The sequence below is a fragment of the Epargyreus clarus genome, unplaced genomic scaffold (genome assembly GCF_041222505.1).
Source record: "Epargyreus clarus isolate Ecla_fem2 unplaced genomic scaffold, WU_Ecla_fem_2.2 ptg000012l, whole genome shotgun sequence".
Taxonomy (NCBI): Eukaryota; Metazoa; Arthropoda; class Insecta; order Lepidoptera; family Hesperiidae; genus Epargyreus; species Epargyreus clarus.
Window position 1 is genome coordinate 7614640 of NW_027332220.1, and position 27418 is coordinate 7642057.

The 27418-nt window shown below is 34.3% G+C and overlaps 1 protein-coding gene across 1 annotated transcript in view; it reads right to left on the reverse strand.

Moving 5' to 3' along the window:
- Window positions 1-27418, reverse strand: part of LOC140746280 (uncharacterized) — an 88399-nt gene that overhangs the window by 51767 nt on the left and 9214 nt on the right. The window contains exons 2-3 of the mRNA XM_073078360.1: window positions 21948-21999; window positions 1158-1327 (exon numbers count right to left, since the gene is read on the reverse strand). Coding sequence (XP_072934461.1) covers window positions 1158-1327; window positions 21948-21971 — 194 coding nt within the window. The 5' untranslated portion in view covers window positions 21972-21999. The remainder of the gene's footprint in view (window positions 1-1157; window positions 1328-21947; window positions 22000-27418) is intronic.

The window sequence follows — 27418 nt, forward strand, 5'->3', positions numbered from 1 at the left end:
TAATTATTTATTAATTTTTAGTATTTCTCGTTATAGCGACCACCATTATTCATCGTTTGTAAAAAAATCAAGTGTCTATCTATTACGATTTAAGAGATAAAGCCCAACGACAGACGAACAGACCGCAGAGGGTTTCGTTTTAACCTTTGAGTACGGAATCCTAAAAATCATTCTACAAGAGCGCATTATAGATATGTTTCAGAACATTTGAGTTATAGGGAAATAACATTATTATTTTCTAAACTAAAAATCACGATATAAAAGTTACGCCTATTGAAACTAAATAGCAATAATTATTTGCAATCTAAAGTTGCGATGGACTTTGCTGAAGGTGTTTGAAAAATCTCGCCTCGAAAATCTTTAATCCAGAGGATGTTGATAAGGACAATGGTACAAAACTATTAATGTTTAAAATATTGAATTGTCATCGGTCCTTAATAAGTATGCCAAATTTCGAGTTAATCCGACGTTTTGAAGGGGGTTAAAATCATGTTCAAAGATTCCGTTACATACTAACATACTAACATACCAACATACCAACATACATACGTCTGAAGCTAATAAAAGCGTGGTAAAAACAAGATTTATGGTAGAAAATCAAATTATGATAATGGTAACACGTTGGGAGCCGAAACATTTTTTGTGCCGCCATTTTTAAGTCTCGTAGTTGATATTATTCATTTTCGTGATCGTGTTCGAACTCAAATGTTTTCTAGTTTTCATAGCGAGATTTTTTTTTAAATTGTGTGCAGTTATTAAGTTTTAATTTTTTGTTGAGTTTGTGAAAGTTTTCATTTCTTGTTAATTTGGTAGGGTTTCCAATACCTGTAATCGTATTTTGACGATGACATTTCTTTGTTTACATTTTAGACACCTAATTATGAATCAGACTATAGATATCAAGATATCTCCATGTTGTTTATTTTCACCGTTAACGCAAGGGAAAATAATTATTAAATTTAGCCTCTTAGAAGAAAGAAATTATAAAGAATAAAGCGGACATAATGTTTTAAGCATTATCTGCGGTTAAGTTTCGGGAAAATTAGATTAATGAACAGTGAAAGCGTAATAAAAGAAAGTGATACAGTAAATAAACACAATAGCTATCGATAATCAGTTGTGGCGGCTATGGCCCTAAATAATACAGTTGAACTTACCGATTACTATACAAAATATGGTTGGCCGGGTCTAACGTGAGTGCGTCAGTGTACAGAGCAACTGCCGTGGAGAAGTCGCCTGCTTGGCACGCCGCGTTTGAAGCACGGACCTTCTCCACGAAGAGAGCTCTCGATGCCGCGCCTAGGGAGGCTGAGCCGGTTGGCTCTACCTGTAAGGAAAATCTGTAATTAGAAATGGTTCTATTCTGTCTGATAATAACAATATTGCTATTTTCTGGTTGAAAGGATGTGGTTAGCCGCAGATATTTCAACTTAGTTTTTAGAGATAAAAACGCATCTATGACCGAGCTTGGGCAGGACATCAATCTTATCTGAGGGTTCGTGTTATTTACTATTTCGGTTTCATTAAAAAGGTTTGTTCGTCTAAGAAAGGGGACGTAATATCATGTCACGATATGGAATTCTTGTGCTCAAAAATAATTGTTAAATAACACCTTTAGGCCTATAACAACTTTTCATTATTTTGATTTTGTATTATTATGATAGAGTAGCGATGATAATTAATTTCAAATAATATCTTATTATATGCGCAAATAAAATTTCAATTCCTGGTTATATGCTTATCGCAAGTTCAGTAAATTAATCAACCTAAAATGGATGAGTTTTATGAATGCAATCATCTTAATTGGATCTGTCTAATGACCTTGTTGATTTATTATTGTTATTCGCTAATTTTTACCGGATGTTAGTAAGTGAAGAGTGGTGTTACGGTTAAGGATTTATTAAGGTCTGACGATTTGCAATGCAATACAGCGGAAAGACTCTCGTACATACGTTTACATCATTACGTCATCATACATTGAGTTATTTACGAAAAAAGACTTTGTCTGACTGACTCTTTTCAATTCCAATGGTGATTAAAAATTATTCCAAAAACGTCAAAAAGTTTAATTAAATTCTGAACATCCTTATAATTTTACGGTGTGTGAAAAATGTAATCTCCGCCTATTTTAAAAGTTGTCCTTCAAGTTTATTTGACGAGATTATAATTTTAAAATGGAAACATCATTAAAATTACACGTCTTTCCGTATTATTCACACATTGTAAAATTAACATTTCACATTAAAATAAAAGGAAGTACTTTAATCAATTTCCAAGATTAGGGACACCACATCATAATTTCCCAGAAATAAATTATGTGCCGCAGTGAGATATACCTCAAAATATACAATAATACAGAATTCATATGATATGAAAAGCTTCCCATGATTTTGACGACATTTCGGCGTCCATTTCGGAATGAAATGGACGCCGAAATTTCTATGAAAGGAATAAAGTGTGTCTCTACTCTCTTTCAAAAGTAATTATTTTTTGTGACAAAGCCATGTAAATATTTAATTAAAAAACTTATATCACACCGATAAATCAGCCTCTAGTTTGATCACGTGCCATATGTCCTAATACGCGGTATTTCAAACAAATCATTTGTATAAGCCTTTATTATTTTATATTCTAAGGGTCTCTTAATAAATATTTACAAATCAAAACGATGAGTGTTCTTACAACAAAAGGATGGAGGATATCACGCCGTGCTTAGTAATAAATAGGTAATAAAAAGAGAATGTCAACGTGCTACCGAATTCCAATGCTTGAAAAAACAGTCAGGTGGAATTACCGTGAATGACGAGGGTTCATTATGTTTTATTATTTGACTAATTTAATACTCGTTTATATTCTGAGTCACTAACTATGAATTGGTTGTGAGGAATTACTAGTTGGTGGATAGTTCAGTAACCTATGCCTCTGATGATAAGAGAAGGTTTTCGTAAAGTATTAATGACTTAATAGTATAAAATAAAGTCTCGTTCGTAAGTTTTGTTTTTATTTTCATTCGAATATTAATGAATACCTATAAATGTTTATCAAATAATACATTGATGATGTTGATAGTATTTGAAATATTAATTAATGGAGAGCTTGACAACTTGAATATAATTTTTACAAATACTTTGTTCAGTAGGTAATTGTATTAATAAAGTTTTAAGTCAATGCACAAAAATATTATTATTTAAACGGAAAAGAAAATGCAAGTCAAACGACTAATTTCAATATATAGAGGAACTTAAAATTAAAAACAAAAAATATTTAACAGCGCAAACGAAGCTCCGCATTGTATTACTGTCCATTAGCCCAGGTATTTTTAATGTAAACGATCACACACACTCGAGCAACGCAAAACTTCTCACTTTACTAAAACAACTTTTTATGGTGTGTTTACATTTGATTCAAGCCAATAGCCACAAGAAAGGAGCGAAGACTACATTTCATACTAGTAGACGTAGCAACAAATTTTTCATAATGAGTTTTTTCCTTCGTGAACCCTAAAAATAAAGAAACTATTCTTTTGAGCCGACAACGCGGCGTGCGGCGTTCACCACCTGCGCTATCTAGCGAAGCGCATCGGAAGCGAGAGTATTTTTTTCTCACGAACCGCATTCCCCAGATAAGGTGACCAACTTTTTAATGATACAATTCGGGACAGTGTAAAGGACACCTACTTCTAGCAGTGAAGCAATTCTGTGTTTGAAAGGAAGAGGGGGATGCCATTTCACTTACACACGAGGCGACCTCCATAGTCCTCTGGAGTGACAACGCCCCTGTAATCGGATTTAGGTAGAGCCCTTACTTGATATAGAGTTGGTTGATGGTCATAGAGGTCAATGGGTGAGAGGGATCACTTAGGTACCATTAAATGGCATTATCGTTTACTACTTCAATCTTAAAAAAAAGTTTACTGTTGCGGTTGTTACGGTTATGTAGCGCTACTTCTTTTACGTGTCTACTACACATAGTAAAAATCAATTTGTTTATAATTTGATTTACTTCTGCTTAAACTTGATTTGATCAAACAGGCACATTAACATAAAATAAGGCTGTTCTAAATTAATTTAAAGTACTCCGAGAAAAGGTAGAGTACGTGATGAACAATTGCAAGTAGGTGATTGAACAGTTAAACCTGAAACCTAATCTCAATTAAATTTTATCGTTGTAAAATTCCGAAGATCAATATATTGGTGTATTTATCTGGAATATAATAAAGATTTTTTCAGGATAATATTAATATTATTATTTTTTGTCCCGTATAATCCAGAACGGTTGGACGCAACACACAAGCTTACTATCAAGCGCTTGGGAGAAGAAGTTTTATTCAAGCGCAGCATACATTGTTGCGTCCTTTACATCACATGCGTTAAGTTGAAAATTGAATTATAGAATGCACGTAATGTATTGCTTGCCACGAATAATGCTCTACACCGATTTAGATTGGTTGTTGAATGCTTCTCAAACGTGACGGCGTCCTTTTACCTATGGCCCTTATTGTTTCTTTGCGTCTATTTAGAGTCAGGATGTAAAGTTAAGTTTTAGAATTAAGGATTGAAGAGGAAATACGAGATTACGCTACGCGGAGTTTGAATAGAGCTTTAGACTAAGAGCAATTGGCTATTTGTCCACCGAATCAATTAAACATATCTTAGTGCACCCGATGCCACTAATGAGGAGTAACTCCGATTGTTGTTTTATTTTAAAAGTTCACCGCTGAACCTGTTTGAAACCCCGGGTCACATGGCAACAGCGACTGATGTGAACGTATTCGCCCGTAATGATGGTCGATTGTTTCAGCGATCTTGAAAAATTACCGACGAAATCGGCCCTTATTCGCTTTATTAAAATTTCGTTTAAAGAGGCGCCTGATAATCGAACTCGCCAACGTATTGGGTAATTATTTCTCTCAAAATCTTCCATTCATTTTGAAGTTGCTTTACAGAGCCCCGAACTGTCCAGCGTCTCTTATTAAATAATAAATTAAGGAATTCTATGGAGTGTTTTTGTGTTCCGCGCGGAAAGGTTATCTGTTATCTATAATGGGTTTCAGTTATGAGAATATTCGGAAACCTGACTTCAAATTATAATCTTGTATGAAGAACTTGATTTAATATTCACATCGCGATTATTACGGTCGTGCTTTACGAAGGCTGACGGATACGTACAAGCTTAAGTTTCATGTCGTTTCCATTCATAGAATCGGCTCAGAATTTAACCACGGATCACAGCGCGACTGGCTAAAGCTTAGAAATTCTAAACGCATCTAGGGAGATCCGAGGTTATTTTAGAGGATCTTTAAAACGAGCAAATAAAAAATAAAAGGTTGTATATTGGATCCCAAAGCCGCCAGGTACGGACTGTGGGTTAAAATAAAAGAAAAAATGGCGTCGTCGGTCACCCTTTGTCTATTTTTTCCCGCCTATTTTCTTATTGTATGCCTTGGGATAATTACGATTCTTGCGTGGCGAGTATAAAACAATTAACGTGTGTGGGTTCCGAGACAAATCACACAATAATTTTGGGCCCGGATTTCTGTAATTTTTGATGGTTTAGTTGAAAGGCAAGCCGTACACGTGCATGGATTTTATGGGAATCGGTTTGAACATGCAATAAGTTACGGTTGAAGCAATTTGTAAAACATGTGAATGTAAACGAAGAACCTATTTATAATTGAGGTGACGAACATCTTGTTATAAAACAACAGTTTCTTAAGCTTGTCTTAGGTATATCTCCGTGATTAGTAATTTACACTTGTTTTGATGACCTCTGCTTTAATTGGTCAATTTTTATATCTATAAAATTTATGACGATTTTTCAAGATTTTTCAGTGTAATGTTTTTATATATATTCTTTTTATGACATATATTTTTGGAATACCTAACTTCTATTTTTAAAGTAAATATTCAATTTTTCACTTCAACATTTTAACAGTAAGAAACGCTTTCGGCGACGGTTTAATAATATATTTAAAAAATCGTGTTTTTAACTTCCGCGCATCTGTTCGGTTCGCCCGAAGGCGCGGTCCCATCACGACTTCCATACTTATTTGTGTAAGCCGACCAAGTAGGGAATACAGTTTACTCTTATAAGGACGTGTTAAATTTACGTGCTTTATGTTTCATTGGGTTATTGTTGCGAAATCTTATACGATTGTGGTGGATTCTTGGCATTCTTCGACAATTACCTTTTCGTGAGTAACGCCCCACTGCTATGTAAGGATCTCGAGCTGGTCTTCAGGGCTGATCGTGACTTTTGACCCACGCACAAATTATTTTGTTATTTTACTTAATCATGTGTCAATATGTTCAGACTCGCTAATTCTAAAAATATTAAATTAAGTAATTTCGAACACATTTCCTCAGTTAAAAAATAGTTGATACCAATTAAAAACATTAAGGTACTTATGAATCCAATAGGCAAAGTCTATTTTTTGTGGCAGGACTACATCTCCCTACTTTTTCTATATATTATACTACCAGATTCCACTTGCGACTCCATTCCCGTTTTCCTTTTTAATAACTGTTTCTTTACAACCTATACCTAATACGTATCGGAAACCCTATTATAAAATAATGAACTAAACTAAAACGGTGGAAGCTTATCATCTAGTGTAGTTATTAAACATCACTATATTTACAATACCGCTATTGTTTACGACCGCTAAGTTGAAGGCAATGTAATGCAATATAATGTAATGTATTCTAAATTATATACCTCGACAAAATCAGTCTTAGAATAACATTTCCTTCGAGTACACCATAAATTGTCGGTTAAACTGTTTCTAAATGCTATTTCTGGTTTTAATATTCCCTTGAGACAATATCTCTGGACGTGTCTTTAGGCTCTATTCAAGTTGACCATAATCCTAAATACGGGAAATTACTCAATAAAGAATTCAATGCTGTATAATAACGAGAACGATCATCAGCCGCGATCAATGTGCATGGTAATTCCCCATTGTTTGCTATTTTAGGGAACAAATATTACCATATTGTTGCTATGACCAATAATACGAGGTAAATTCCTATGTTATGTTTTTGTTTCTATACAGGCATTCGGTGGATAAGGCTATTCACAATGCTAAAGTGCTTGCTATCTAAATCATCATCAACCTATTACTGTCTGTATATTGAGCACAGGTCGCCTCTTGCAATGAAAAGGGATTAGGCAATAATCGACTACACTGGTGAAGAACGCCGTTCATATTATTATGGTGTATTTTTGGGTATGCATGTCTGTCTCTTTATTTTCATTCAAGTGGTAAATCATTAATGTCTCCTTTTACTTATTAATTAACGGTTTGTTAATGTTAACATTTGATTAAAAAAATTAAAAAGCGGGTCTAAATTTAAATATCATCAAGTTATTGTAACAACTTCGAATAAAGAATGTTGTAAATTCAAAATGACGATTTTTGTATATTTTTGTCATACGAATTAAAAATAATGAAATCAATATTGAAACAAATTAATTAAACCTACCTAGGTATGTGAAAATATGAAGTATATTTTTTGTAACTTTTATAATTACTGCATGTATAATTTGCATTACTTTTACAACAATTCCACAATGTAATACTTATATTGCGAAATACTTTACGCATTGGAAAAATGCGAGCTGAATATCCGCACCACGTTTCAATTGCTGTAGGCTTAACTCGCTGTACGGTTAAAGTGATGTCCCAGGGAAAATTACTTTCATATCATAGTTTTTGTTCCGGCACGCGTACGGTGCGGGAATGCGCTCGTGACGATCGGTTTCGCGCGCAATCATCCACCGCCATCTTGTTTTTGCTGTCAAAATGATAGCCCAGAGGCGCATTGCGTCGCATGCTACCGTTTTTTTATTTACGTAAATTATTACGGAATATTTACGCAAGATGTATGCATCGTGAGATAAAGTTTTTGACGGCTTTATTTATTTAGCTTAATAGCGATTTTCTTGTGATGGGAATATTTGGTGATTTATCCGTGTTTTTATTTTTCGTTAACGTTTTTATTGAGCATACTATCCTTAATTCGTTTACTGTAGTAAACTTGTTTATGGTATTCGCATTCCGTGAAATATACGTAGGTATGTAATCTTTTGTCAATAAAACTGTTCATTACTTTTAAATATCATTCATTGCAGCTCACCGGTATAGTATCAGTGGCTTCTCCCGACTAATTTAAAGCCTTAATGACTGCTATCGCATCAAATTTGTTTCTTCTTTCATTTAATTATATTCAGGCTGTTATTACGACGAACATTATCGCGGATTAAGAGTTCTCTTTTATTTTCGTTAGCTGGAAGACCAGCCAGTGTGGGCGGGGTAGGGAACGTGTATTTTATAGCTGACCAGTATTTTGAAGCCAGTGCAGTTACGAAGTCCGAAAGTAATACGCGAACCGTATGGGCCGTGAGGGCTCTCATTTTACCGGTCGAGCAGCGATTGCGCGTTGTACAAAAAAAGCAAACAAAATTTAAAGCTTCGAAAATTACATTATTCCGTTCGGATTCCGAACGAGGCAACTGTAATCGACTGAAGCATAAAGTTTATAATAACAATCGAGATACAAAGATTATCCACGATGCTCAACAGGGCCGCATTCGCAATACAATTATTTTGCATTTGTCACAAACATTGTTCAATAACTTGTCAGATGACAGTTACAACTGCCGTCTGAGTGCATAATGTATCCGGGATATTAGTGTCAATGTAAAGATGTTGTCAATATCATAAATTCTTGTTTAGATTTACAGAAACGTAAAATATAGGATTCGTTAAAATTGTGGTACTTTCTCTTCGATCTAAGGTACGTCTGTAGTTAATAGGGCAATAAAATACAACCATTCGTAAGAACTTGCCCCAGTGTAATTGTGAGTAAAAGACGTAAAGATTCAATTTCAATGAGTATGAATAGTAAAAGTGACAAATCCCTTCGTGGTTCGAGTCCAGTGGCACCTCTCCCGCTTCTATTTTTTTTTTATATAACAGCAATATTAAGCGCCAGATTTTTATTTGAAAAATGTGGTGTTGTAAGTGAAGTTTTAAGTAAAGTCATAGAATTTCTAAATTATGAAAACTGAAAGGCTTACCTGATGCATTACTAGTAGCAATAAGTAAGAATTTCTTTGAACAATTCGCCATATAAATGCTTGTTTTCTACTCAGTTTAGAAGTCAGTGCTTATTAAGGACACAATATTTTACTTCGTTATCTGGAAGAATATGTTTACCGCTGAATAGAAATAAGCAGTAAACCAAACTTCATACAATTAATTATTAAATCATTCTTATTTTCAATGCCATCGAAGTCGGTCATATTTTTATTATTTTTCTTAATATCATATCACAATAAAGCCATTACCTGTAAATCATGTAGGTACATACAAAAGTATTCAAGTGCACTCCTGCACGGAACGAGAGGGTGGGCAGGAGCTTAATTAGTTATTAGACGCCCAAGAATGTAGCGACGCGCGATCCTGGAATTAGCCAAGGCTGGGCTCGCTGGTATAATATACCTGCGTTTGGAAGTACGTGAGCTAAGAAATCTTACAATCTAGGGACTCTTTAAAGTAAATTTAAATAAAACTTTATTACAAAAATATTCGACATTATTTATGTTATATATTATAGGTGATGTGATTGTGACTCACTTTATTATATTTTACCTACTGTTGTAGTATAGGAATAATTGATATTGGATATGAATTTTCATCTGTCACGTTAATACATTTGAGTCTATGGTTCGAATCCCGGATCAAAATATCGCAAGATTTTTTGCTAGTTACGTGAATATCATAATTTAATTATCTCTTGCTCTAACACTAACGGAAGACATTGTCAGGTAACCAAGGAGCCTGAGAGATAAAACCGTAAGCTTACTTCATAAAGTTCTTAAAATAGTGTGAAATTAATTGCTCGACTTGGCAGGGCACTGTCATGCCCCCAGATTAACCTGCCCTAGCCCAGCGTAATAGACTATGCTCTAAAACCTAATCATTTCGAGGGAAGACCTATAATCAGTTTATACATAAAAGCGCTTAAGTGTTATAATAATAATGAAATATTTTGTTATAAAATCACTGTATTGGGTTTTGAATAAAATTTTATAGCGCATCCGCGGGAAATTCTCATATAATAAATTTAAACGGTAAACTGGTTTATACTGTACGCTATTTTATGCTGTATAATTACCTGTCGTTACATATTACATATATACCTGAGAGTAACGTTACTGCGAATACCCATAAAACGACGCAGCAACGTACCTAATCGTAAATTATGAATATTTAGAAACCTCAAAGTTTCTTCATAAGTGTAGGTTCTAGTGTGAAAGAATTAATCATTGCCGTTTGATGAACTATGTTCTTTTAATATTAAAGTGTAAGAGTATAAAGACTTTTTCTTTATCTATAAAATCATCAAAAAGCTTTCATAAGGAATGATTAATTAAATTTAGACCTTCCACAGGTCCGTATTCGAATCTTAGGTGATTTTAGTACAACCTGAGATTTTTCAAGTAAGTTTCGTAAGTGATCACTGCCACCTACATATAGCCAATCGATCACAGATAAATTGCTACTCTTAAGCAACATGTTCCCGATCATTGAAACGCTTCATGCTAACAATAGGTGTGGCGGGATTACTTCTGATTCTGGCACCTGCCAAATATCTACGTAAATCTAATGTAAAGGAAAATTTGAAGAACTTAATGAAAGTCTAGTGGGGTCATGTAGAGATCTTGTATTTTAAGTATCATGAACACATACCTATAACAATAGATATATATGAGAAGTTTATTTACCGAGTAGATAATAGGATCAGCTTAGAGGCTACAATCAAGCTACACTGGATATACTCAAATCATGAAATTTAACCGAGAACCATTAAAATACAGGAAAGACATTAAGCACCATCAGTCATTGTGGTCGCCGATATCTCTGCGGTGCCGGTATCTGCGGTCGTGCCGACAAAGGAACGAATTCGATTCCTGTATCATTATGGATGCTGTTTTAAGACATTAAACGGAATAGCGGAATTAACTTTAAACCAGCTATTAGTATATCCAATATATGTAATAAGTTTTATTTTTTTGCCTACGCTTGGTATCATGATAAATAAAATCACAAAGGAGTAACGTAATTTGCAACTTTGTATCCGCTATATGTAATATTAAGATTTGAGAAAAACCTGTCATAAGTCATGAGATAAGTCTCCGCGGTCTATCCCCGGTCAGGTAAATATTTAAAGGATCAATTTACAATTTTCTTCTCATTTCAGTATTTTTCGTGCTGGTTGCAATGAATGACACTAAATCGACATTAATGACAGAAAAGTAACGAGGTTATCTTTTAATTATTATTATTTTAAATAGTTTTTACCTATAGGCTTGAACTAGACCATGATCATTATGAAGAATATTATAAATTCAAGGATTTATTTAATAACACGAGCTTTACGAAACAAAACATTTGATAAAAGAGTAAAATATTTTTAACCCTTTTGTCTTAGCCTATTTATTTTATGATGATTATAAAACGCACTGCAATCCAACTCCTTAAATTTACGATATAAGAATTGTCAGGACTAAAGTACACAATTCAAGACTTGATACACTGTCTCGTCCCGCCCAGCAATCAAGATTTAAAAATTCGTCTCATAAAATTTTACGTATAACTTACAATAAATATAAAAGCCATTACATATGGAGTCTTCGATATATTATCATTTTCATCGTCCAACTGGTAATATTAAAATGCGGTAACAGTTATACGATACGTGCGTTTTTTGGCATTTCTAATTAATTATAATTAATATTTAACGTATGTTAATTATTAATTAGAGACGAAGCGTTGATAAACTATCCACGGGTAATACCAGTTTGATATAAGAAATGATACGCAGAGGTTATTAGTTCCTGTTGTTAGTACCAGCCTTGGATATTTATTGTAAACGCTGTTATACATAAGAAAACGTATATATAGTACCTATATTGATTTAGTAAGCGAGTTAGACAAAAAAATAGTGTGAAAATAGAACAAAATCATAGAGTCCATCCGATGGAATGTCCACTAATGGATTTATAACTAACTCCATATAAAAGTGGGATTTTCCCTGAAGCCGATCATAAATTCGTAAGTACTTACTTAGATGGTAGCATCATATTCAACCAATAGTACAATATTACTTTTTTTATACTTTTTTCACCTGGTTCACTCGGCACATCTTTAGCTGACCACGGATAGGAATATAATCTTATCTGAAATTGATTGCAGATGCCCATGGGCGGCAGTAGCCACTTACCATCAGGTGGCCTCCATGCTCGTCATATTACTTACATTATATACGTAAGTATGTATAAACAGTTCAAAATATAAACGATGCTATTCCTCAGTTACCCTTTCGGTAACAAGCTATCTCGTTACATAGATGCACAAATGTTCAGATATGATGAGTAAACCAGTATAATCTTATACAGGTTGCTTAGTAATTGCTAGGAGTGAACAAACACGCGATCCTATAAGGTGTAACGTGATGTTGTTTATTACGTAATGCACACATATGCAGGTATCAGGACCTGGATAATGATATGGATATTATGTATGTGGAAGGATATACGTTACCTTTTTTTCAAAGTGAATAATGTACAGGTGAAGGTGGTAGAACCCTTTGTGGTTCGGCGGCAACCGCCATACCTATTTCTACCTAATAACAGCAGTGTTAGGCGCTGCTGTGTTCCGTTTTGACGGGTGTGGTAAGGGAGACGGAGTTTTCAGAGGCGTTCCAGCTTAGTCCTCAGGGGTAGTGGCGCAGCTGTGGCCGACCTTAGGTAGGAATATTTAATTTTATCTGGGTTTAATGTCCATGGGCGGCTGTAGCCACTTGCCATCAGGTGGACTGCATGCTCGTCGGCTACTCCTATATAAAAAAAATGTTTTTCATACAATGTCTATTTAGATTTGTACTCGTATTTGCGTGGTAGTACTAAATGTTTATTACGGGATTTGAACGAAATTTCATCGAATGAAAATTTAGAGAACCTTTTGTATTTGACTCACATCCATAGGTTATCTGCCTTGTACAGAATTGGGAAAAAGCATTCTAAAGGTGGTAGAGATTTCCGTTCTCCGTCGTTTCTTTTAGGTAAGCAGGAATACTCTTTTGCATTTTTTAACTTTATCCATAAGCTGCAACGGTCGCTTAGATTTGAATGAACTGCATGACTGTTCCTTTCTTACATAACATCAAAAATATAATACTAAAATTCATCATATATTCATCATCATATTTTATACCTCTTTGCCATTTTTGATGACGGTCCTTGGGAAGACACCGGGATTATTAACGCCTTCTATTTTTATTATCATATATTTTGAATGCCACATAGGTTTATACACAACTTACTTGCTAAATACGTATACAAGAAAGCTGCGGGTATAATGAACATAGAACAAATGTAAATATTGATTTACAGACAGTTAGAGCGCGTAGTTCGTCCGTCTGTCGCGTTTCTATATAATGATGTTCTCGTTTGTAACATCTCGCTTCGCATTACTTAGGCTCCAGTCTCACCGGTAAGGCGACAGCGACGCGATCGAAATGCGAAAAAACAGGTGTTTAGACCGCAATCGTGGCTAAGTTTTTGCAGTGCAGCAGGGTAGCAGTTGCAGTGGCTAAGTTGACCGCAGTCGTGGTTGAAGGTGGTAGAACCCTTTGTGGTTCGACTCCAGCGGCACCACCGCCACACCTATTTCTACCTAATAACAGCAGTTAGGCTCTGCTATGTTCCGGTTTGAAGGGTGTGGTAAGGTAGACAGACTTTTCCGAGGCGTTCCAGCTTAGTCCTCCGGGGTAGCGGCGCATCTGTGGCCAACCTCAGGTAGGAATATCTAATCCTATCTGGGGTTGATTACAGATGTCCATGGGCGGCAGTAGCCATTTACCATCAGGTGGACTGCATACTCGTCTGCTACTACTATATTATAAAAAAAAATAAGTCGCATATTGACAAAGACAACCGAGATGTCCGCACCATTCGCATCAATCTCAGTCCGACATGGACACTAGATGGTTTTAACTATGTATGTGATTGTACATCACTCGCCGTTAACGAAAATCAAATGTCATCAAGTGATCGTCTAACAATTCAGTACGGACATTCCGGTGAATATTAGTACATTTGGTAATTTTGCATGATATACATGGAATAATTTTCGCCTATGGTATCGTTGGTGCGTCGTGCGACGACTGTCGTATTGTTTTAACTAATTTCCGTTATTTACAACCAATGTATCTATTTTTATCCAATCATCGAAATTTGATGACTTGCTTGAAGGAATTGTCAAACAAACACTCTGATAAGCAAACATTGAATAGATTGATAATTAATAAAGGTCAGAAATCGCCATCTTGTCGCTGTCCTCTACCTGTGCGACTAAGCCTTACATCTGCGTTGGTTCACGACTGAAGTGATACAACTTCGCCTTCCTGGACATTCCGGCTTAAGGCGGAACATTCCTCAGCTGCCGTGACATTAAAAGATTCGTTCCTTAGCCCTTGGCTCTCTTAATTTAAGTAATGGTACATTCCATGACCAAATTCACATAACTAATGGAAATTACGTCATAGACAATTATTTTTGAATGCCAGCTGTACATGTGGTATTGGTGAATTTGACACAAATCTGTAACTATGATAGCCCTTCGGAAGCTATGTTTTAAGTAACCATTTTATCCGACTTCAAATTAACAATCAGTTAATTTAAAGTCGAATGCCTATACGTCTCATTTGGGAAACATCAGCATTGCTATCTTTTATCCCTTTATTAACCGACTTCAAAAAGGAGGTGGTTATCAATTCAGTCGGTATCTTTTTTTTACCGTTAACTTTAATACACATAAAACGGCCGTAAAATTGTAGCTACACACTATCACAATGACTGATATCTACTATAGTAATATAAGGTTCATATATTTTTTTTTGGGTAACATAAGAAAAAGATAACAGTAACTAAACAATAATTTTACTTAGTACTTAAAGAGCATTTAAAACCTTAGCATACGTATTACAATTCGTAACGAGGTCCTAATTCAAACAAGTTTATGGACACAATAAAAGGTGCTTTCAATACATTTAAAGAATTCATTAAAAGGGCGTTTGTGCACTTTAATGAAGTGAATTTATTATTATTATGTTACACTAAGTGTTATTATATTAATATAATTCTATTCATGTTATAGAAGTAACCAACGAGCATACAATCCATCTGATAGTATCTGGTCAGTGCCGCTTATGGACCTCCATAACCAACTTAATATATTACAGGGATTCTACATGAACCCGATCACAGATGCGTCACCACTCTTGACTAAGATGTCATAATATAAGTCAGCCTAGATTAGTATAGTAGGTAGTAGAGCTAATCAAAATTTATTTGTAAAGGCAAGTGATATATACCCTAGGAACTCTAGAAATCCAGACCGACTAGTACTTCCTAGAAAACCTAGAACAGCTTTCTATCACCGAAATTGTGTCGCTATGTGTGGAAGAATATTCAATGCTGTTCCTACGGACATAAAAGACTTGCCACTAACAAAATTCAAACATAAACTAAGATTGTGGCTAATTGACAAATGTTTTTACAATGTGCAAGAATTTCTTGACATAAAATGATTAAATTATTCAGTATGTAATATCAAGTTTTATTAAATTGAAATTTTATTTTTGTATAAGTGGCTAAAAGTCTTGACATTGTAATTATAATGTATTCTAATTTATTAATTTTGATATTTGTGTGTATAATTTTATATTTAAATAATAATAATTGATCCTGTAATTTTATTAATAATTTTGTACGTCAGTGATGACAAAATGTATATGAAGCATTTTACAAAATAAATTTGATTTGATTTGATTTGATTTAGATGTAGAGAATTTGAAGTAGTTATTGGAATGTAGCATATCTATTACTTTTGTATTCTACTTACACTTTGATATATGCTATAGAATCTTTACATATAGAGCTCAGTAGAAACTACGGTATTTCTATAGAATTACTTATTGTCTAAAACTAAGTTCATTTCTAACTATATCCTAACCAAACAAAATAAAGGAAATGTTAGTATAATTAATATGGAGAAGGAAATGAACTGATCAAGCAATAATCATTATTTTAGTAGAAAATCCGTTACAGCATTAAAGGTGTCTAGAGTCAACATTTAATGTTCATGTACCCCACTGTGTCTTAACACAAACACTACGCAATAATAATTACTTCAAATAAATAAGCATTTGCTGGATATTTCATTTAGTATACGAGATTTAACATTATAAAATGATATTATAATGATAAAAATCTGTGACCAGTAGGGTCAAAATTCGGTCTTCCAATCTAAGGGTACGAGGTTCGAATTCTAGGCACGCAACTCATATTTTTAGATATTATGTGCGAATTAATTTTTTTTTATAATATAGGAGTAGCAGACGAGTATGCAGTCCACCTGATTGTAAGTGGCTACTGCCGCCCATGGACATCTGTAATCAACCCCAGATAGGATAGATATTTCTACACCACAGATGCGCCGCTACCCTTGAGGACTAAGCTGGAACCCCTCGGAAAAGAATGTCTCCCTTACCACATCCTTCAAACCAGAAGACAGCAGCGCTTAACACTGCTGTAATATGGCAGAAGTAGTTGTGGCGGTGGTGCTGCCGGAGTCGAACCACAATGGGTTCTACCACCTTCAATATTAATCACTCGATTTAAGGTGAAGGATAATAATCACGAGGAAACCTTCACATCTGAGACCGCTCAATCGATTTCAATAGTCTATTTTGTTAGTGGACATCAGTCCTTGCTTAAAAAATAAAAGATTTATGTGTCATATAACATGTACTTTTGTCGAGAGGAAAATAACAGTTTTAGGCAGAATAATGCTTGAACCCTGAATAGGTTTATACAATTAACAAAGTCAACAATTAAAGAAAACAAACAAAGATGTTATTTCTAAAATATTTTCAGCGGAGCAGAGTCTTCAATAATCGTTAAATACAACTACTCGTACATGCAACGCACACAGACATAATCATCTGTTGGCGCATCTCAAACTCCTGTGTCTGTATGAAATTAAACTACTGTATATTTCTAGCGCAGGTACCTGTAATTACGTCGCGGGTGCAAGAATGCGGCGCCTCTCAGCCGGATTTGTTACAGCGCCCGCCGACTGTTTTAAACCACATCTATCATGCTATAGTGCCTTGTCATCGCTATTATTTAGGCCTTCACGGCCTCTGTTCGGACTTTCGAGTACTCACTTATTATATTGGAGTATTCCTTGTTTGGTAACGGATGTTGCTCACCGTCACACCTATTTTAATCTAAGGTTCAAGGCATTTTGAATACGGGCTTTGACTTCTGTAGGTGGTAGTCATTCTTCGGTCCAGTTTTGAGGCACCACTGTCACAGTTATTTTTGACAAATAACAAGCGTCCTATAATATATAAGGCACAACTACATTGCTTAAGAAAATCTAAATAAAATCAAAATATTATTATATTTTTATGTAGAATTTATTCTCTACATAAATATATGAACGATGTTCATGAACAAATATATAATTACCATACTCTCATGACTACGTCGTCCATATTATTTTTATAATCTCGACTCTAGATGAAAGGGTAACACATAATAAAATCCCAGCACGTATTCCTTAAGGCGTAACTCTACAATCATCCGTAGAGCACGTGATGATGTGCTACGAGGCACGTGTTCTTGTGTAAAGTAGATATAATAAAGACATAAGACACGTATGATGTAAAATGTAGTGGTAGAGATAGTCTAGTGGAACTTTTTACATTGAGGTTTAGGTTCGAACTGAAGGTACCAGGGCCGATTCCGCGAGATGGGGATGGATACAGCGAAGAAATGGATACACCGCTCTAGGGTGGTAAAGGGATCTAGGGACATCCAAATATCAATTATATAACTGAGGGTCGAGTTGAAGGTTGTGGAACCAGCCCAAGGGTAGAATGAGTGGAGTTGTCGCTTTAGGCACCAGATGGTAAAGGGCACAAAAAAAAATTGAAAAAGAAATAATTATAGCGGAAGAATCATTTTTACTTCGAACTAGTACTTCGCGCTGGAAAAATACCCATGATTTGTTAAAATTATGAGCTCGTTTGAAATAAATAATTACTTCGTTCTAGCAGTAAGATATATAGTAAGGAACTTTGTAATTCCTTTCACTCTTAAGTAATATTCACTTAGGTCTATGAAGTGTATCAACGAGGTTTAGCCGCGATAAACTTTGGCCTAAACTCTTCGAGTACTAAGAGGATGGAGCGATTATTATTGTACATTACAATAAGTGGCCTCTACATTATAATATGAACGCCTCAGTTATCTAAACTTAGAAAGAACATTATTAAAAAAAAATTGAACAATATTTACAAAAAAAAGTTAATTTAATTACACTTGAAATATTTTATACCGTTTTAATAAAAACTAACAATCAAACGCATCGAATTGAGACACTCCCATTTTCAGTTTTTGTAAATAGAAGTTTATAGATTCAATTCAATTTTTAATTTAACTTTCTTATTACCTTCTGGCAAGCAATAATCTACACAATAACACTGCTAGCGAGGAAACTTTATTACTAAAGGTGACTTTAAGCAAAATGTACTTGTATTACTATTGTATGAGTAAATTATTAAGTAAATGAAATATTTCTTAAATACAGTAATACTTGACAATACGACTTCCGTACTCAGATACAAAGTAAACCTTTTGAACTTTCAACAATGTCCATGCTGACGAGAGGGTATGAATGGCGTAGGCGGTGCTGGGGCGTTTCGTGTCACCGTGGAGTCATTTACATACATAATTTGCTGTAATATAATATGTAATAATTCAAGTTACTTTGCTTTTATTTTGTAGAAATAATTTGTTATTATCGAAGGAAAATACGGAACAATCATAATAGGCATTTTATGGCAAAAAAATGAATTTATTTCTTATTTTTCCTTCATATTCTTGAGTCTCCAATCCAATCCTGGACTTTTAGAAAAATAATGTCACATTTCCACTAAAAATAAGTAAATAATCATTTTTTGAATACATAAATATAGATATAATGAAATTTAATCTTGCATATAAACAATTATTATCAGAAAAGTAGTGCGTTCGTACGTAACAAGTAGGCTAATTTCTACGTAGGGATGAATGTAAAAAAAGACTTCTTAATATATCACACTCACTCTCTCACTCTAATCGATATTGTATTATAGATTATCTAATCTATAATACATAGTGTAGATTATAGATAATATGTATTATAGATAAGACATATAGTATTATAGATAATATAGATTCAACATATCGTTTTAGCTAGCTTATTATTTAGGGCCGTGGTGAAATTAAATTGTATTATGAAATGTCCTTTTAAGTACTTGCGAATTAAATATGCGTTTGTCCTACTTGTGTATTTACTTACAAGTAAGTTGTCCGAGAATCTCAAGTGAAGTTCATCATAGTTAAGATACGGGCATGCTTCCAACGAGCGGGTTTGTTCCCAACCACTCAGGTGGTCAGCTTGTAGGAAAGCGGTACAACGTACCGGGACAGCGAATTCCGACGGTACAATTGAGACACTGATATTTTTTTTACAAAATAAAAAAATCATTAAAATAACTAGGTTTAAGTGGTAATTTTAATGTAAAGTAATGTGATCTTATTACATTTATTTATTTATTTTTAAGTTTTTTTACACTGAAAAGTAATAGTAGCAAACACTTTAAAAATATAGTACAAATGTAGTCAACCAATTAAATTGTATTTAAGAAATGTCTTTTTAAGTATTTGCGAATTAAATATGCGTTTGTCCCACTTGTGTATTTACTTACAAGTAAGTTGTCCGAGAATCTCAAGTGAAGTTCATCATAGTTAAGATACGGGCGTCGGGCATGCTTCCAACGAGCGGGTTTGTTCCCAACCACTCAGGTGGTCAGCTTGTAGGATAGCGGTACAACGCACCCGGACAGCGAATTGCGACGGTATAATCGGAACACTAACTTTTTATTTTTTTTTAAATAATAAAAAAAATAAGTACGTGGTAGTAATTTTAATGTATGGAAGTAATGTGATCTTATTACATTTTTTTAATTATTTATTTTTGAGTTTTTGTATACGGGTAGTAATATTAGCAAACTTTTTAGAAATATAGTACAAGAGATTGCTTATTTAAAAATGAAATCTCTTCCAGGAGCCCTGAGATTTATCTAAGGATTACAAATTATTTACTAAGCAAATTTATGAACATTTTTTATTCAACTATTTATTGGCTCCTATTTTTATTACTAAAACTGGAATTTACTCATATTTTCAATACAAGTAAGTAATAACTGATATGGAGTTTTATACCAATATCATATTCAAACACCTGATGACTTAGATCCAAATTACCATATCAAATATTAGAATATCCTAATTCAATGCATTTCCAAAACCAATACATAAATGAATTCGGTTCAAATTTAATATTCAAAGGCTTTGAAAATAGGATAATCAATTATAAGATTACGGTATTGTAGAGCACGTTCTAACTCGCGCTGAAGTTTCCGGATTCCAAATGGGATTAAGGCACCCATTTTGTATTCCTAAAACATATGTTTCTTAGATTTATGCCGCGCTGTCTTCAGAATCTATACATAGAAATAGTTTGGCCGATAAATGTAGCTTGTTTATTATGTTTCCTTTTCGAATAAGGCCACGGTTTTGTGGAGAGGCTTTAGTTGCTTTAGTTTAGTCTTTAGCTATCTAGAGGACATGGAAGAAAGAATATGGACGAGTATAGAAGTTACGATAAAAGTTGATTTGATGTTAAGATAAATTTAATACATTGATTACGTAGCTTACCGATTTTTATTATTATCATATTTAAAATGTTATTTTGAATAAATATCACTGTAATCGTTTTTAACCTGCGTAGTTTAAGTAGTTTGTAATATCGACTACTTACAAGCGTGACAATTGGAATTAGCAGTTTTTCACGGTACAGTGAGTATTGTAATCCCACGAAGTCATTGTACAATGAATTATACGTACCTACGCATAGCGGCTATTGAAGTAGCGAATAATGATTTGCCAATTTTAAAATTGACACTTTTGTCACGTCAGAAGTCGATCACAATTTTAATTTTAAATCGTGTAACTAGCGTCATGACACCAAATTTGTATGCAAATACTGACTATGATTTAACAGAAAGTTGTTGAAGCAAATACTTGCTTTCGCTTGCTATAGTGTCGATATTCAGCCGAATGATTTAGCACGAATGAGCAACTAGTAGTTTTAACGATTAAACAGCGGTTAACGCGACTGTCAAAACTTACTATAGGATTATTTAGCGACTTGTTCATCTATACAAACGCGTAGACAGTCGACTTCTTTTAATAATCAAACATGTGTATCTCGTCGGTCTCTTAAACGACAATGTAGACGTCCGAGTGGTAGCGGCTAAAGCAACAACTCAGTAGCTAAGTCAAAAGATTGCTTAATTTATTGTCACTGACGCGATAGCAGCCAATGGACAGTCAATTAGTATTAGAGTAACTATTTTTTTTTATAATATAGGAGTAGCAGACGAGCATGCAGTCCACCTGATGGTAAGTGGCTACTATCGCCCATGGACATCTGTAATCAACCCCAGATAGGATTAGATATTCCTACCGGAGATCGGCCACAGATGCGCCGCTACCCCTGACGACTAAGCTGGAACGCCTCGGATAAGTCTGTCTCCCTTACCATACCCTTCAAACCGGAACACAGCAGCGCCTAACACTGCTGTTATTAGGCTGAAATAGGTGTGGCGGTAGTGCCGCCGGAGTTGAACCACAGGGGCTTCTACCACCTTAGAAATTATTATAAAGTATTACTATTTCAAAACATAAATTGAACAAACCTCCGAAAAGTCGCGCTGTGACATTCTTCCGTTACATTCTTCTCATTCGATCCTGTAAGAAGAGAAAAATATAATAATTAAATGTCATACATTACAAAATATTATACCTCATGTGTTTAAAATACAAATAAGAACATGGCATTTGTAAATATTGGAAGTAAAAACGTCAAGAGGAATCGAAAACGAAATATCAATAAAAATGCAATGTGTTCTTAATTCGAGGGTCATTGCACCGATTACGCCTGAGAAAGATCATGTGTCATCCATTGTTACTGTCCGTTATCGACTGTCATACTATCCGAATAGAATACATAGTATCTTTAGTTGTAGCTGTAGTTATTTGCTTACGCCCGTTGGTATAAGTCAATATTTACAAAGTTTTGCCTTTTTTTTAATACGCTTTTTATTAGCTTCAGACGTATGTATGTTGGTATGTTGGTATGTTAGTATGTAACGGAATCTTTGAACATGATTTTAACCCCCTTCAAAACGTCGGATTAACTCGAAATTTGGCATACTTATTAAGGACCGATGACAATTCAATATTTTAAACATTCTGACCCGTTATCCTTACTAGGATAATCAGGATCAGCGATTTTTGTTTTCCTGAGACCCGGAAGGTCTGCGTTAAGACCAATAAAGGAATCTACCAGGCGCGCCGATCACCTAACCTAACCTAACCTAACCTGACCTGACCTGACCTGACCTGACCTGACCTGACCTCAACTTCGACGCGTCCGTTGTTAATAGCATCATGAAGCGGTGTCTCATCATCCTTATTCATTCAGCACTTCAACATCTGCACCTTCCTTTAACAAGATTTCCACTATTTCATTGTTCCCATTTCTTGCTGCCAAATGTAAAGGCATATATGATTTCAGCTCATCGTCATAGTCACAACTTATATTATTAACTCGAGCTGTAAAATTAATTAAACTACTAACAGTTTTAAAATCTCTGCAGGCAGCAGCAACACAAAGAGAAGAAATTCTAGAATTATTTTTGATATTAACATCATCATCATGCTGTAATATTAAATCGATGATTGGACGACGTCCTTTTGAAATGGCTAGATGTAAAGCAGTTGACCGTTTTTCTCTTGAGTATTGCCATCAGCGCCTGTTTATAAAAGATGCTCTATCATCCTTTTTCCGCGATTACTTTTATCCAAGATAGAGGACCTGGGATATGGTATAAAATATGAAAGAAAGCAGTTAGCATTGGCAATTCGGATGTCATTCAACAACTCCTCTGGGATTTTCACGTTAACAATAAAAATAAACACCAATGTAAAACACCACTTCATACAGCTGTGTTAAACAATGACCCAATATTCATTTTTGCATTGCTAAGCAAAGGTGCTGATGCTGATTCGAAAGATAAACTTGATAATACGCTACGTAATAATCGTTAAAATAATCGCTAAAATAATCACTAAAAAATGAAAAATAAATAATAGTTACAAAAAAACTAAAAAATACGCTTTTATAAAAAATTCGACCAAAAAATGAAAAATAAATAATAGTTTAAAAAAACTAAAAAAATACACTTTTTATTGAAAATCCAACTAAAAAATAGGAAATATTTTTTTAAAAATTTGAATTAAGAATAGTGTAAATAAGATAAAAATATTTTTTATTGTAAAAAAAGCGTGGGGTGCATGGTGTCAATAGTTATAAATATTTTATTGATAGATATTGAGTAGAAGGATTATTTGATAATATCTTAAAAAGCACCCCACGCTTTTTTTACAATAAAAAATATTTTTATCTTATTTACACTATTCTTAATTCAAATTTAAAAAAAAAAAAAATCTATTTTTTAGTTGGATTTTCTATAAAAAGTGTATTTTTTTAGTTTTTTTAAACTATTATTTATCTACAAAAAACCTCGAGCGCGGTAGGAAATAATTGGCCAAGTGCGGGAGGAGTGCGAGGTGCGAGTACGGAGGGTTCCGTACCACCACATTTTTTATTTTTATTTTTAGTATTTGTTATTTTAGTAGCTACCATTATACATATGCTCTGAAAATTTCAACTGTTTAATGGTTCCAGAGATAGAACCATGTGACAGGGTCTAACGAATGAACAAATGAACCCTAAAAAAGGTTTAAATTGATTTGTGGGTCTTAAGTAGCCTACATTGTTGCTGGTTAGTTGCAATTTTGAGTGGAGTTCTGTATGATTCGAGGAGGTATCATCACTACAACTATTTCTAGATTCGCGATCCCGGAGTTTCCCTATATCCGGGAAAGAATAATGTTCATGTAAAGGGAATATTATCGGTATTACTATAAAATAACTTATTTAAACATGACATTGCTTTATAAATATAGACAGTAACAGTTAGCAAAGAACTTTCCTTTCTACATAGGCTACTTATACATTTGTAGCAATTTCTGAAGCACGTGCAAGTGATAGATTTTCACTATACCATTTTAATAGCGTTTCCGATAGTACAGCGAAAGCTCGATCCTAACTAGGGATGCTACACATCTGAAACAATTACCGAAAGTGGCGAATTTATGCAAAATTCTGTCGGATTTTGAGATTGACTTGATTTTTCTAACTGCATTTATAAATGACGTCATATACAATTTCATTACGTGTATGAAGGTATACGTCAAATAAGATTAAATTCACATGTTTTCACCCTTTAGCTGTTTAAAAATTCAATGTAAGTCACGTTATAATATAAATACTTTGAAAATTAATAATTTATTTCTAATATTCACTGAATAATAACCTCAAATATTGATATCGATGTAACAAATGCTGTTAGCTGTGAAACAAATAACGAACACTATTCGCTATCTCAAACGTGCTCATACTTTTAATATAAACCACAAGAAATTGTGCACATATAAATATACCGTTACTATAATATGGCATAATTATTGTTCATATACGGAATAATTTCATATTCTACGAATTGATCTTCCTAATTTTACACTGTAAAAAATAAATCTATTAATTTAATCTATTATCTATTATACGTTTGGTAACAACCCTGTAACACACCTCATAGAGGGGTCAGGTATACAAGTGGTCAATAGCTACAAGATAGTTGCCATTACCGACTAGATACACTTAGGTACTTTGTTGCGAGGTACTTTCATTTCAGATCTTCATGAGCACTTAAATGGTTAATTTTGTAATGTTTCTATTGAAAGATGTGGTCAAATTTTAATTTGTTTTGTTCGTTTGGTTTCGTTTCAGATGGAAAATGGATTGAATCATTAATTTAGCATTACATTTTCAGCACAAAATTAATCTCAGTTATTTTATTCACGCTTCAAATCGATTTATCTGCTTAGTTCTGATTTTTAAACGTTAAGTCCTTGTTAAATATCAATGAATGAATGAACACGGCTCTAAGTAATCTTTAGTACCTATAGTATTATAATCATATCGCACTGATTTATGTATACATCACATAATTGCTGGTTATAAATAAATTAATAGTTCATAAATTATTTATTTATAGGAATCATACGTTTTGTACGCCGTTCTTATTTATACTTAGTCTAATTTTTAAACTAATGCACACCGCAGTCACATAAAAGTTTTTCAAATTAGCCGAGAAAATCCTTAAAATATCGCATTACAATCGCATCAGCTCGCGGTTTCCTGCGCAAGGATATTAAATTTATAATTATAACGAAGCTTGCTTTTAATGTGCAATTTGGCGGAAAGTAGTCTACGTTTTATTGCAAAGGTTAGAAACGGTAACTTCTAAAACGAACTCTGTAGTGAAAAAATAGAGTTGGTTTTAGATCAGTCGTGTTATCATGATCGCTAGTCGGCGGTCTTCCGGCGATAACCTAATGCGTAGGTTCTCAAACTTACTCCGTCTACCACTTTATAACTTTAGTATCATTTAAATTTACGAAATTTGCGAAGAGAAACAAACTCTCCGTTTTCTGTCTGGGATATGAACAAAGGTTACGTGCAATTGATGCATAACTGTACAGAAGAGGACACTATAAGTATTATGGAAAAGTGAAACGTGCGTAGAAGTCAATCGTGGTAGAGCTGCATGAAACCCCTCGTTTTCAGTAACATTCGTAAACCTTAGTTGCATTTACGTTAATATTTTTCAGATTATTTAATGTATATTGACATCAAAGTAGACTATGTCTTCATATCATTATGACAACCTTTTAGTGTCCGACCATAGATTAGTAAAGATTACTCACTCCTAACAAGAAAATGTGGCCAGTTTTGAGAATTGAAATAAATGCGTAAAAAAGGTTTGCCACGTCTCCGTCCTAAAATGTCCCTAAAATATTTGAAATAATTATTTATTATGTAAATAACGCAGTATTAGTTATTTATTCGTAAATTTTCTCTAAAAATGTTTTTATTTGTCAAGAATTCAAAAAAAGAACTTACTAAAAAAGGCCGTTTGTGGTTCATTCAATTTCAAGGCGGCGAAGTATCTTTACTAATCTATGTGTCCGACATGGCATAGCGTGGATTCGCGCCTCCTGGGGAAGAGTTGAATTCGCCTCGTATTAAGAAATAGTTATCGAAAAAGATAATTAGGACCAAACATAGTCCGAAATTTGTACCTACAGGGCGACATTTCTGGCTCTCTAAATGCGATATTTATCGGCAAAAAGTCTTCCTATTTAAAATTGTGCCGTTTCCCAAACCGTGACGTCTTCGGACAGAAGTCTCAAAAGCATGCGACATTAAACGATTACACATAGGTCATACAGAAGCGACACAAGGCTTTCCCTCCTCATGTTTTATCGTATTTTTATTACTGCATAAACTTTAATCACATACGCATTAAAACCCCAAAATATATTTACAAATTCCATATAATGCAAGTCAAAGGAACCGCACAAATTAAAATAAGCTTAATGGGAACGGATGAAATTTTTATAATAGTATTTAACGTTACAGAAAAGTGAATACATACTCGTAAACATTTTTGCAAATGTGGGTTGATCGGGTATAAGGATGGTTGTTTATTGTTAGTACCAAGTTAATGAATAATCCGTAAGTTTAATGTTTTAACCACTGGTATGGATTTCGGCCTCCCACGCTGTCTGTTGCGTGTACAATTTCTTTTATAAGATTGAAGAAAGAAACGAGCTTGCAGTTTATCTGATTGTAAGTGTTACTGCCGCTGATGAACAGCAATCAACTAATAATATAATAGGGTTTCTACTTAAATCAAACACAAATGTTTGGCGAAGGGAGATCTCCCGCCGGTCTAGGTGATCGTGCCCGTCTCAGTTCGGAACTTGTATATATGCCAGATATTTAGAAAACTTCGATAGCGTGATTCAGAATACTCGTGGCGCCATCTCTTGACGAGTAGCGGGAGGTCGCCACAAATGCGTTGCATGCAGTTCACCTGATGGTAAGTGGCTACTGCCGCCTATGGACATCTGTAATCGACCCCAGATAGGGTTAGATATTCCTACCTGAGGTCGGCCACAGATGCGCCGCTACCCC